Source organism: Dromiciops gliroides, chromosome 3 (assembly GCF_019393635.1).
Source record: "Dromiciops gliroides isolate mDroGli1 chromosome 3, mDroGli1.pri, whole genome shotgun sequence".
Lineage (NCBI taxonomy): Eukaryota > Metazoa > Chordata > Mammalia > Microbiotheria > Microbiotheriidae > Dromiciops > Dromiciops gliroides.
The window spans coordinates 445,229,571-445,241,244 of record NC_057863.1 but is presented as its reverse complement, the minus strand read 5'-3'; the positions used below and the strand labels follow the sequence as shown (position 1 = coordinate 445,241,244).

Below are 11,674 nucleotides of genomic sequence, written 5' to 3'. Positions count from 1 at the left end.
CCTTTATCTCTTGGCAGAAGCTATTATTCTTCATTATTAGTTTTTCTTTCCTCCTCATTTCTTCAGTTTATCCCAGTTCCCAAATAATCAGTCATCAGTCGTAGGATCCTAGATTTGGAGCTGGAAGGGATCTTAGAAGTTATTTAAGACTATGCACCGGGCAGCTAGATGGCGCAGTGGTTAAAGCACCGGCCCTGGACTCAGGAGTACCTGAGTTCAAATCCGGCCTCAGACACTTGACATTTACTAGCTGTGTGACCGTGGGCAAGTCACTTAACCCCCGTTGCCTAAAAAAAAAAAAAAAAAAAAAAAAAGACTATGCACCTTCGTTTTCCAGATGAAGAAACAGAGGCTTATAGTGGTTAAGTGATTTGCCAAGTGGCAGGGCTGTTACTTTAACCAAGATGCTCTGACTACTATCCTGACTCCTTTGCGCTGTACCACGCTGCCTCCAAGCAAGGATTAAGGAAGGAAAGGAATAGTAGCCTTAACAGCTTCCCCTAAGTCACCAGGTGCATTATCAGACTTTGTGTCCCTGGATCTGAGCCAGTTCTTCTCAGGTCTCAATCACGCAGCCTTTGGCCAGCTTAATTTCTTGGTCACCACAACAGTAAAGGACTAAGTCTGTTTTGGAAAGCATTCTACCCCTACTCCAAAAGATCTTCAAGTGCCCTGCCGACTGCCAACTTACTTCTCTACCCCGACTCCAGTCTGCCCTCCCCGCCCCCCCCCCCCAACCGGTCTATGAACTCTACCACATCCTCACTGAATTTACCTGGATCCCATTTCCAGATAGTTTGATAAATGAATCCACGCTAATGTGATTACGGATCGCTAACGGGTTAGCTACTGTGCTGTGTGAATCACAGGAGTAGTTTAAGGGAGTGGGAATGTGGTGGGAAGAGGAAAGTGATTTGGAAAAACGGCAAATGAAAGAGTAACTCCAGCAGTGGGAATTTCAAGCACTGAGGCGCTCTGGTGGAAAGGGATACGTTGGATTTGGGGAAAAGGGGGACGGGAATAAGGCAGATGAAGGACGATGTAGTCGAGAGAGAGAGAGAGAGAGAGAGAGAGAGAGAGAGAGAGAGAGAGAGAGAGAGAGAGAGAGAGGACCCTTTTGAATGTTTTGCTTCAAGTTTCACGGTGCTATGGGCAGGGCTGACTTTTTTTTTTTACTTTTTTTTTTTTAAGTGAGGCAATTGGGGTTAAGTGACTTGCCCAGGGTCACACAGCCAGTAAGTGTTAAGTGTCCGAGGCCGGATTTGAACTCAGGTACTCCTGACTCCAGGGCCGGTGCTCTATCCACTGCGCCACCTAGCTGCCCCATGGGCTGACTTTTGTAACAGGGGTGTGGCAGAAAGGAAGGGAAGAGCTTTCCCTTAAACCTACAAATCTTTTAAACTCTCTCCTCAAATTCATGGGGAGCTTGGGTGATATTTTGAGGACACTAAAGCTGCTCTTGGGTAGTAAGGAGAAAAATTAAGAACTAGGTGGTTTTTTTGGTTGTTTTTTTTTTTTTTTAAGTCTATAACACAGAGAACTTTTTTGGTTTGGTCTACAGTCAGAATAAAGGGGAAGAGGTTGTTACCGCCTTATGACACCATTCTTCTTAATGCTAGCGCCTTCCTTCAATTGATTATCCCTAAATTATCCTGTATATATCGTTTATTTATATTTTGTGATTTGCATGTTGTTTCTCCCGTTAGACCATGAGCTCTTTGAGGGAAAGGTTTGTCTTTTTCTTTTCTTTACATCCCTAGAGCTTAGCACAGCACTCCGCACATAGCAGGCGCTTAACGCAGTGGCTGGAACATAGTAGGAGCTTAATAAATGCTAGTTGACCGACTGGCTGGCGGAACAAACTATTGCAGTTTCGGGTTTCATGGAGGATTTGGGCTTCTGAGAACTAATGGAGCCGGGACAGAGAGAGAAGGATTTCGGGAAGGAAAAGTGGCCTAAGATAGATGGGGACTGGCAGGACTATGGAGTGTGGCAGAAATAGATGGGTTAGGGTTAGCAAATAGCCTCCAGGCTGCAAACTACATGCCCAGTGGCAGGCACTGGACGAGCAAGCAACTAGCAGCCCAGCTCCAGCGGCTACTGCAACTCCGCCAACCAAACCCCAGGGAGACGAGGGTGGAGGGAGGGAGGGAGGAGGGTTGGGAAAAGCACAGGCGCAATCTCTCCGGAAGCTTGGTTCCTGGCGCTCGCCGTAGAATCTATGCTGTAGAAGGACCGTTGCCTTGGAGCCAAAGGGAAGCGGCCGGCGGGAGTCCCGCCCTACATCGGGGCTGCCATGTCGGTATTAGACGCGCTTTGGGAGGACCGAGATGTCCGGTTTGACGTGTCCTCTCAGTGAGTAGCAGACAACACCCGAAGGGACCTTGTTCTCCGCGCCTTGCTGGGGGAGTCACTGCCCCATTGGGCCCGGGGAGGGGGAGAAAGGAGAGATGAGCGGGGCACGTCCGAGGGTCCGGTCCGGTACTAGGCCCCCCTGTAGCCAGCGCCCCAGGGAGAGGCCAGGACTGTCCCGGAGGCTGCGGACTTGCCCGGGCTGGGCCTGACTTCTAGTGACCACCCCCCGGGTCAGTGAACGGCGCAGGACCGCGGCCACTCCCGTTGCTGTTCATGTCTCTTCTTCCTCAGCTTTAGTACAGGGCTTCGTAAACTTTTTCCACTCACGACCCCTCTTTGCCGGAGAAATTTTTACGCGACCTCGGGTATATAGGTATATAAAATAAGCATACGTAACCTTTTACCGTTGCCAAATATTTCGCGACTCCATATGGGGTCGAGACCAAAAGTTTAAGAAGCTTTGCATTAGTAGAAGCACCTTTGGTAGTCAACAGACATTTATTAAGCGCTTACTGTGTGCCAGGTACTGTGCCAAGAAGGGAGTAAGGGGAAATACAAAGGCAAAAGGCAGTCCCTGCTCTCAAGGAGCTCATTCTAATAGGAGATAACGGAGTGCAAACTATGCACAAACAAGCTGTGTACAGGATAAATTGGAGATCATCAACACTGGGAAGTTATTAGGATTAAGAGGGATTGGGAAAGGCTTCTTGTAGAAGGTGGGATTTGGTGGAGATAAGGAGGGAGAGAATTCTTAGCAACAGATTGGATATGGGGGAGGAAGGGAGGAGAGAGGGAAGGTTCAAGGTTGTGAACGTGGGTGACTTAGGAAGATAGTAGTGTCCTCTATAGCGATAGGAAAGTTAGAAAAAGAGGACAGCTTGTGGGGGAAAGATGACGAGTTTAGTTTCGGACATCTTGAGTTTAAGATGTCTTAATTACATCCAGTTTGAGATGTCTATAGGTAGCTGGAGATAGAACTCAGGAAATTAGGAGGGAGGTTAGGACTGGATAAATAGACCTGAGAACCTTTAGCACAGAGATGATCACTGAAGCCGTGGATACTGAGACCACTGAGGAAGAAAAAGAGAGAGCCAGAGTCTTGGGGATTGCCCACAATTAGTGGGCATGACCTGAGTGACGATCCACTAAAGGAGACTGAGAAAGAGAGGTCAGACAGAAGGAAAACCAGGAGAGTGCAGTGTCACAAAAACCTAGAGAAAAGTCACAAAAATCCTTACCCAAGGGCTCAAATCGCTGCTGGACTACTACAACAACCTCTTAATTGTTCTTCCTGCTTCCTTCTTCCCCTATTTCAACCCATCTACACTAATCTTCTGAAAGCATTTTTTCAACAAATTATTACTCCTTTCAAAATTTTTCACTGTTGTCAGCAAGATAAAATCCATATTCTATAAGCTGGCACTTAAGTCCTTCCATAATTTAACATCCCTTAACCTATCCAACTTTACTTTCTCCTATATCTCTGTTCCAGCCAAGCCATTCTCCCCATAAACCCCTGAGCATCTTGATCATTCCCAACTCTTAAGTTCAGTCTTGTTCTTCTCCCTTCCAGCTCCTCAAATTCTACCCATTTTTCAAGATCCAACTTATATCCTACCCTCCCCTTTTTGATGTTACTGAATTTGAGAGTGGGAAGGGATCTCAAGAACAATCTAATCCAACCCATACCTGAAAAGAATACCCATATAACACACCTGATAAGGGGTCATCCAGTCTCTCTTTGAAGACCTTCAGTGAAGGTGAAGTCTAATACTTCCCAAGGCAGCCCACTGCCCTTTTGAGCAGCTCTAATTGCTAGAAAGTTGTTCCTGGTATCAAACCTAAAAGGACCTCATTGAAACTTCTACCCTTTGGCCATGGGTCTACCTTCTGTTGCCCAAAATAGTCTAATCCTTCTTCCCCATCACAGCCTTTTAAATATTTGAAAGCAGCTATCATGTGTCCATTGTATCTTTTCTTCTCCAAGCTAAATGTCCCTGATTCTTCCAACCAATCCTCATATAACATGAACTCAAAGTACCTTTTTGATTGTCCTCAGATATTAATGTTAAATAGCATTGGGCCAAACAAAAATGACTGGGGCATTCCACTGGTGAAATCCTGTCAAGCTGATGTTGAATCGTTTTATCATGTGATTATGTACTTCTTTGCATTATCACTTTTTGTGTATGTCTTGTCTCCTTAACTAAATTCTAAGTTTCTGAAGGATACAACCAATGTCATCACTTTGTTTTGGACTTTGTACATAGTAGTCATTATGTTTGTTCAATAAATGAAAGTATTATAAATGATTGCATTATTTTTAGATAAAAGATTGTAATATATTTCCATTGGTGCTAGAAACTTAAGGACTTTAAATTTATTTTAGACAAATGAAAACAAGACCTGGAGAGATCCTTATTGATTGTTTAGATTCAATAGAAGACACCAAAGGAAACAATGGGGATAGAGGTTAGTGCATTTACTGGTATTAACTTATCTTTAATGTTTGTTTGATTTGTTTGATCCTCTGAGCTGAATTAAATTTTATTTAAATGCATTTATCTTAAAATGTTATTAAGGGGCGGCTAGGTGGCGCAGTGAATAAAGAACCGGCCTTGGATTCAGGAGTACCTGAGTTCAAATCCGGCCTCAGACACTTGACTTACTAGCTGTGTGACCCTGGGCAAGTCACTTAAACCCCATTGCCCAGCCCCCCCCCCCAAAAAATGTTATTAAGGGCAGCTTGGTGGCACAGTGGATAAAGCTCTGGATTCAGGAGAACCTAAGTTCAAATCCGGCCTCAGACACTTGACACTTACTATCTGTGTGACCCTCAGCAAGTCACTTAACCCTCATTGCCCCCCCCATGTTATTAAATAAATATGAAACAGTATTATTGTTTATATTTAACTTATTTGACTATTTAGTTCTCTTTTCTGTAATACCTATATATATTTCCTGTAAATGTTCTCCAGTTTTCAGGTAACTTTGAGAGTAAATCAATAATAATCTTTACTGCATCTAGTAATATCTATATAGTAATAATAATAAATATGTATATAGATTATTTTATCTATACAGGAATAATCTACTTAATTATGCAGTAATATCTATATAACAAACTATACAATAGTAATAATAATTCTGGATATTTTTCACTTAAGGGAATTGAGAATACATTTTCCACAGAAATAATTCATTATTCTCTTTTGGTCTGATAAAAATCTCTGTTGTATTACTTCTATCCTTTCTACCCGATGACCCGAATGGGTAGTGTAACATTTCTTCTTTCCATAAATGTTTATTGAGCATCTGTCATGAGAAGTACATTGTACCTAGGTACTGATAAGACAGGACTGAATTTATTTATACTGAGTAATATAATTTGAGGAATGCCCCAGGCTTTGCTGTTCATTCCTTCATTCCCATCCACCTCAACCCTAAATTAACAAGGTCCTACTCCAGATCTGGCTACCCCCTTCCACTGTGTCCTCTAGAAATCCCATTCTACAAATTCCCTTTCAGCTTCCTCCTCACTCTTTCTTCTGTCTACTAGCATTCACTGAGACCCCTTTACCCTCCAGTCCCCATGATACCAAATTCCTGGCTATCCTTTTCACTACTGGTTATACCTTTACCTTCTCTCCTACTTCCAACACAGTAGTTCCATTGAGGGAATCTAGATTACTCCTTACTCCCCATTATTATTTCCAGACTCTCTCTCTACAGCCATCACTCAGCAATCTCTGCTTCTTTGTAGTTTATTCTATTAAACTTTCTCACCCAGTTCATGTCAGGGTGGCCATTAGTACCAATATCTTTCCTTTTTCAATGAGTTCAGGACTTGGCTCATAGTCTCACTTTCAAACCCAGTTCCTGCCTTCACACTGGAGAACGTCAACCTATGTCTTGAATACTCTAATTTCCCAATTCATCAATCTATTCAGTTCCTACAACCTATTCCTTCACTACACATCAACTCCCTACAAGGAATCCTATACTATCCAACATTTGCATGTTTAGGATCTTTGAAACTTTGTTAACTGATAATAATCTTTTATCCATCTCACTCTATGCCTTACTACTCCTAAACCCATTCTTCCTTCTCATTGTGATCTGAAATCCCTTTTACTATTACTCTAGCTACACTATCCTCCCTTCTCTTGGTGAACCAGTTCAATGCCACACTGTTATTCACTCTTGAATCCTTAGTTTCTGGTCATATTTCTACTCACACATTGCCATATCCCACCTCATCTCACTCCCACTATCTGCTTCCTTTGCTTCTACTTACACTGCTCAACAGAGTTGGAGGAAGTTGCACAACTATTTGGACTACAAATTTAAATTCTCTAATCTCAGCTGATCCTTCACTACAGCAAGGCAAGCCTTCTACTTCTCCCTATTGATTCTCTATTCTGCTCACCACAGCAGCTATTCCTCACCTTCTCTTCACTCCTCAAACCTCCTACCAGCACTCCTTTTCCTGTTCTAAAAAATGGAAGCCATTCTCTACAAGCTCTTTTTCTCCCCTTCTCCTCATCTACCATACCATTACATTTTCCCAAACTAGCACCTCCTTTACTTGAGTGCCTGATGAATGGCGATGGTCCTTTTCCTTGCTGGAACCAAGCCTTTTATGAACTCTATCATGGTAATCCTTGGCCCTCAATCTGATTACCTCTGACATCCTGTATGAGCTCCATTTGCTGATATAACACTGTGCCTTGTACACAGGAAAGCATAGTTATCCATAACTTTTTGAGTGAGGAAATGAATGGGTGGTATACTTGGAAGACCTAGCTCTGAATCTTGGCTGTGAGCACTGAATCTCTATGAACCTCAGTTTCTTCATCTGTAAAATAAAGATAATAATTGCACTACCTACTTCACAGTAGCACTATATATCATATGAGATACTATGTGTAAAACACTTTGTAACTATAAAGTGCTCTTTAGATGTGATTTTGTTACTGATAAATAGGTTGAGAAGTCATAGATTTCTCATCTCACAAATGTATTTCAAAATAAAATCTCTAGGCCAGCTAAACATTTCAGCTCTTTTTATTTCAGGTAGATTATTAGTGACAAATTTGAGAATTATATGGCATTCTTTGGCATTACCCAGGGTCAATCTTTGTAAGTATATATTTAAGTTAATTTAAAGATACAAGGTCTATAAGTAAATTACTACATTTCATAGCTGTTTATAACACCTAAGTATATGTCATGAAAAGATCTTATTTGTTAAATGTCAAGCATTATATAGAGTAATCAGAGTTTGCATCATAATTTACAAACATAAATGTTCTTTCTGCATTATTTGATTTTTTCTTCAGACAGATCATCTTTTCTAGAAATGTACATGGGATTAGGGAGGAGAGTTTGGGGTTTCGTTTTTGTTTTAGAAATTAAACACTTGGGGGCAGCTAGGTGGCACAGTGGATAAAGCACCACCCCTGGATTCGGGAGTACCTGAGTTCAAATCCGGCCTCAGACACTTGACACTTACTAGCTGTGTGACCCTGGGCAAGTCACTTAACCCCAATTGCCTCACTAAAAAAAAAGAAAGAAAGAAAGAAAGAAATTAAACACTTGACAGATGGCCTTTTATCTCCAGTGTAATTCGTCTTTGTTTTATGACTTTTGTATACTTTTGACTTGAATTTTATAACCAATAACTCATTTCCATTAGCTACAAACAAGGGAATTGATATTTCTCATGACTGTATTAGTAAGTAGTCATGATAATTCATGTTTTTGATCTTTAAAACAATTTAAAATAATGTCATGGCTTATGGTTGGCCTTTAATTATTGTATATTATTTTCTAATTTCCCACTGTCTATTTATGAACTTTTTCATCTGGCACAAAGATGTCAGATTTAATTTAAGGATGTATCATGTAAAGAAGCAGACTTCCCACATCCTGGACTGTTTTTTAGGAAGGAGGCAAAAAATGTAATTCCATAATTGAATCTCTGGTTCTCCTTTTCCTTTAAAAAAAAAGTATACTGAAAAAAAAAAAACCAGGGGCAGCTAGGTGGCACAGTGGATAAAGCACTGGCCTTGGATTCAGGAGGACCTGAGTTCAAATCCAGCCTCAGACACTTGACACTTAACTAGCTGTGTGACCTTGGGCAAGTCACTTAACCCTCATTGCCCAGCCAAAAAAAAAAAGTATACTGGCAATAATTTATAAGCCTTAAAAAACCACTATTCCACTATATAGTTAGTGTTTAAAAGTGTAGAAATTATATTTTGTTTCTTGAAATGTGTGTTTTCTGTTCAATTTACTTTAACATTTATATTTTGTTTTTTAACTTTAGCTATTGGCTACAACTGCATAATCAATATTGCAACAAGAACTGCTAACTCTGTGAGTATAAAAAGTGTAGAATTTATTAAAGTTGTTAAAAATGTGACAAGCAATTAAGTCTTTTCAATTTGTTAAAAAATGTTGAGGCAGCATGGAAAGCTTGTCTCAAGGCCAGGAAGACCTGGATTCAAGTTCTGCCTCAAACATATCCCAGCCAGGTGACTCTAGGCAAGTCACTTAACCTCATTATGTTCTAGACAACTCTCCAAAATCATAAATTGCAGAGAAGATGCCAGCTTGCATTGGTAGAAGGAGATTCCTCACCCAGGAGTCCCTATGCCAATGGAATTACAAAGCTAGTCCTTAACCCTTAAATGTATAGCAAAGATATATTTTAGATCTGCATTATTTTAGATTTTTATTTGCACTTAACCTAGTTTTTCACCATTAACTAATACTTGCCTATGAAATAGAAAGTATTAATAAGCATTACCAATTTGTCCTTACAGAAATTACGGGGCCAGACTGAAGCTCTTTATATACTAACAAAATGTAACAATACTCGTTTTGAGTTTATATTTACAAATGTGGTTCCTGGGAATCCTAGACTTTTTACCTCTGTCATTGCAGTACACAGGTATGGTAAAAAAATGTTTTTGAATTGCTAGATACAACTTAGTCACTTTGTGATATCAAGGCATACATATTAAACAAAGTACAGAGAAGAATAAGGCATCATTTTCCCAGAATAATAATGTGAAACAATATCCTTAGAAGAAATCTAATAAAAGCACATTTTTTTATCTCATTTGTAAATTGAAACATCAAAAGTTTCTTCAGGATTCTTATTTGTCTGCAATAGGTAACTAAATAAAGAAAGATGGGGAGTTGAATTAATATAGACAGTCTTTTGGGAAAACTGAGAAATCCAGGAGTGCTTTTCTCTCATTAAAAGGGTGGTTAGTTTTTTTTTGGTTGTTTTTTGTTTATTTGTTTGCCTCAACTATTTGGATCAAGTTTGATCTCCACTTTAGGAAATTCTCCATTTCATTTTGTGTGTGTATACACATAGATACATACATGCATACATACATAGATACATACACACATATTGTCAAGAAATAAAAAGACTTGAGTGTAATGTTAAAAATAGCATTGATACTACTAAAGAAAGACAGCAATTTCAGGATCTTTGGGCCCTATCAATATCCACTTGACAGTATACAAATGTTGTAAGTATTTTCTGCATAAGTAAGTACATGATTAGAGAAAAAGAAAATTCACATTTGTTGACATATTCCTGAAGTTCTCTTTGGCCATGATTTATAGTTTGTGTGTGTGTGCGTGTGCGTGCACGCATACATCCATGAATGTGTCTATATATAACCAAGAAGTCTAAAAATGAGAGGCAAATTTTATAGTTACATTCATATGTTACTTATATATACCTTCTTAGAGTTTTGAAAACTAAGGAAATCCTGTTATTGATATTGCAAAGTTGTTAGCCAATTTATACATGCAGTAAAGCTAGAAGTAAATGCAATTCAGCTGATGAGAATCCTCATTTACCCAGAATATTGTTCTGCATTCATTCTTTGTCAGAAAAAGGGAAATGAGAAGATTACATTAGGAATTAGTTTTTTAAAGAAAGATACAAAACAACTTCTGAGACATATTTCTGAGTTAGTAGGGTGTTCAGGCCAAATTCCTATGTTTTCTACATTTGTATTATTATTACAGCCAGTGATGTTACAAATACTCATCCTGAGGCACTGTAAGATCCTGGCTCATCAAAGAAATGTTTTCCTCAGAACAATGTACTTACCAGGCCAAGAAAATAGACTGATGTATATCAACAGTAGTTGAAATAAAAATGATTCTCTGGTGAATTCTCAGTTAATGAGAAAGTACAGTTAACCATATATCCAATTCCTTGAGACTTCTGACTAAAGTTTTACTTTATTCTTAGTTTCATGAGTTCCAGCTAAGTGCCTAACAGTGTTTAAAAAAAACAACAGGGGCGGCTAGGTGGCGCAGTGGATAAAGCACCACCCCTGGATTCAGAAGTACCTGAGTTCAAATCCGGCCTCAGACACTTGACACTTACTAGCTGTGTGACCTTGGGCAAGTCACTTAACCCCCATTGCCCAGCAAAAAAACAAACAAACAACAACAACAAAAAAAAAACAGTTTCTGATTCCAAGAAGTTGACCATCTTCTTGGGAATATAAGGTGTAGGTGCATGAAATATTCGAATAACAATATAAGGCAATATGTAAATAATTTATAATTAGTGTCTAAAGAAGTGATAATAAGTACTATGGGATAGATCAATGTGGGCCAGAATGATTTGAGAAAGTTTTATAGAGAACTGGGCCTTTAAGGATGAGTGTGATTTGGTTAAGTAGAGAAGAGAAGGGGACATATTTTAAGGAGACAAAGCATTATAAACAAACTATCATATATTTACCAAGCTAGGTGTAAAAAAGCATCATTTCTTCAAAGAACACTGTGAACTAGTTCTACTAGCCTAATTCTGTGGTTATAAGCCCTTGTGGATGATAGAATATCACTGACAGAAACAGGAACATCAGAAAAAGGGAGCTAGTTTGGTGGATAAATATAGGAAGAAAAGAAGAAAAAAGAAAAAAAGAGGAAGGAAGGAAATAAGCATATATTAAACACTTGTCAAGCACTGTACTAAATACTTCACAAATATTGTCATCTATTCTCACTACCTGAAACGTAGGTGCTATAAACCCACTTTACAACTGAGAAAACAGAGGTTAAGTGAGTCACACAGCTAACGAGTGTCTAAGATCACATTTGAACTCAGGTCTTCCTGATACCAACTGACACTTAGCTGTCTCTGTGTGTGTGAGTGCATGTGCACAGGCACATGCCTGCATGTACATATCTATAATACATGTAGGAATTGTTTCATGTATATATATATATGTATGTATGTATACACAGAAATATAGGTATAACAGAAAAA

The 11,674-nt window shown here is 39.4% G+C and overlaps 1 protein-coding gene across 1 annotated transcript in view; it reads left to right on the top strand.

Moving 5' to 3' along the window:
- The first annotated feature begins 2,187 nt into the window (after nucleotides 1–2,187).
- The window catches only part of BBS5 (Bardet-Biedl syndrome 5), a 29,122-nt gene continuing 19,635 nt past the window's right edge, over nucleotides 2,188–11,674 (top strand). Inside the window, exons 1-5 of the mRNA XM_043995253.1 lie at nucleotides 2,188–2,355; nucleotides 4,745–4,827; nucleotides 7,432–7,497; nucleotides 8,687–8,736; nucleotides 9,186–9,313. Coding sequence (XP_043851188.1) covers nucleotides 2,297–2,355; nucleotides 4,745–4,827; nucleotides 7,432–7,497; nucleotides 8,687–8,736; nucleotides 9,186–9,313 — 386 coding nt within the window. The 5' untranslated portion in view covers nucleotides 2,188–2,296. The remainder of the gene's footprint in view (nucleotides 2,356–4,744; nucleotides 4,828–7,431; nucleotides 7,498–8,686; nucleotides 8,737–9,185; nucleotides 9,314–11,674) is intronic.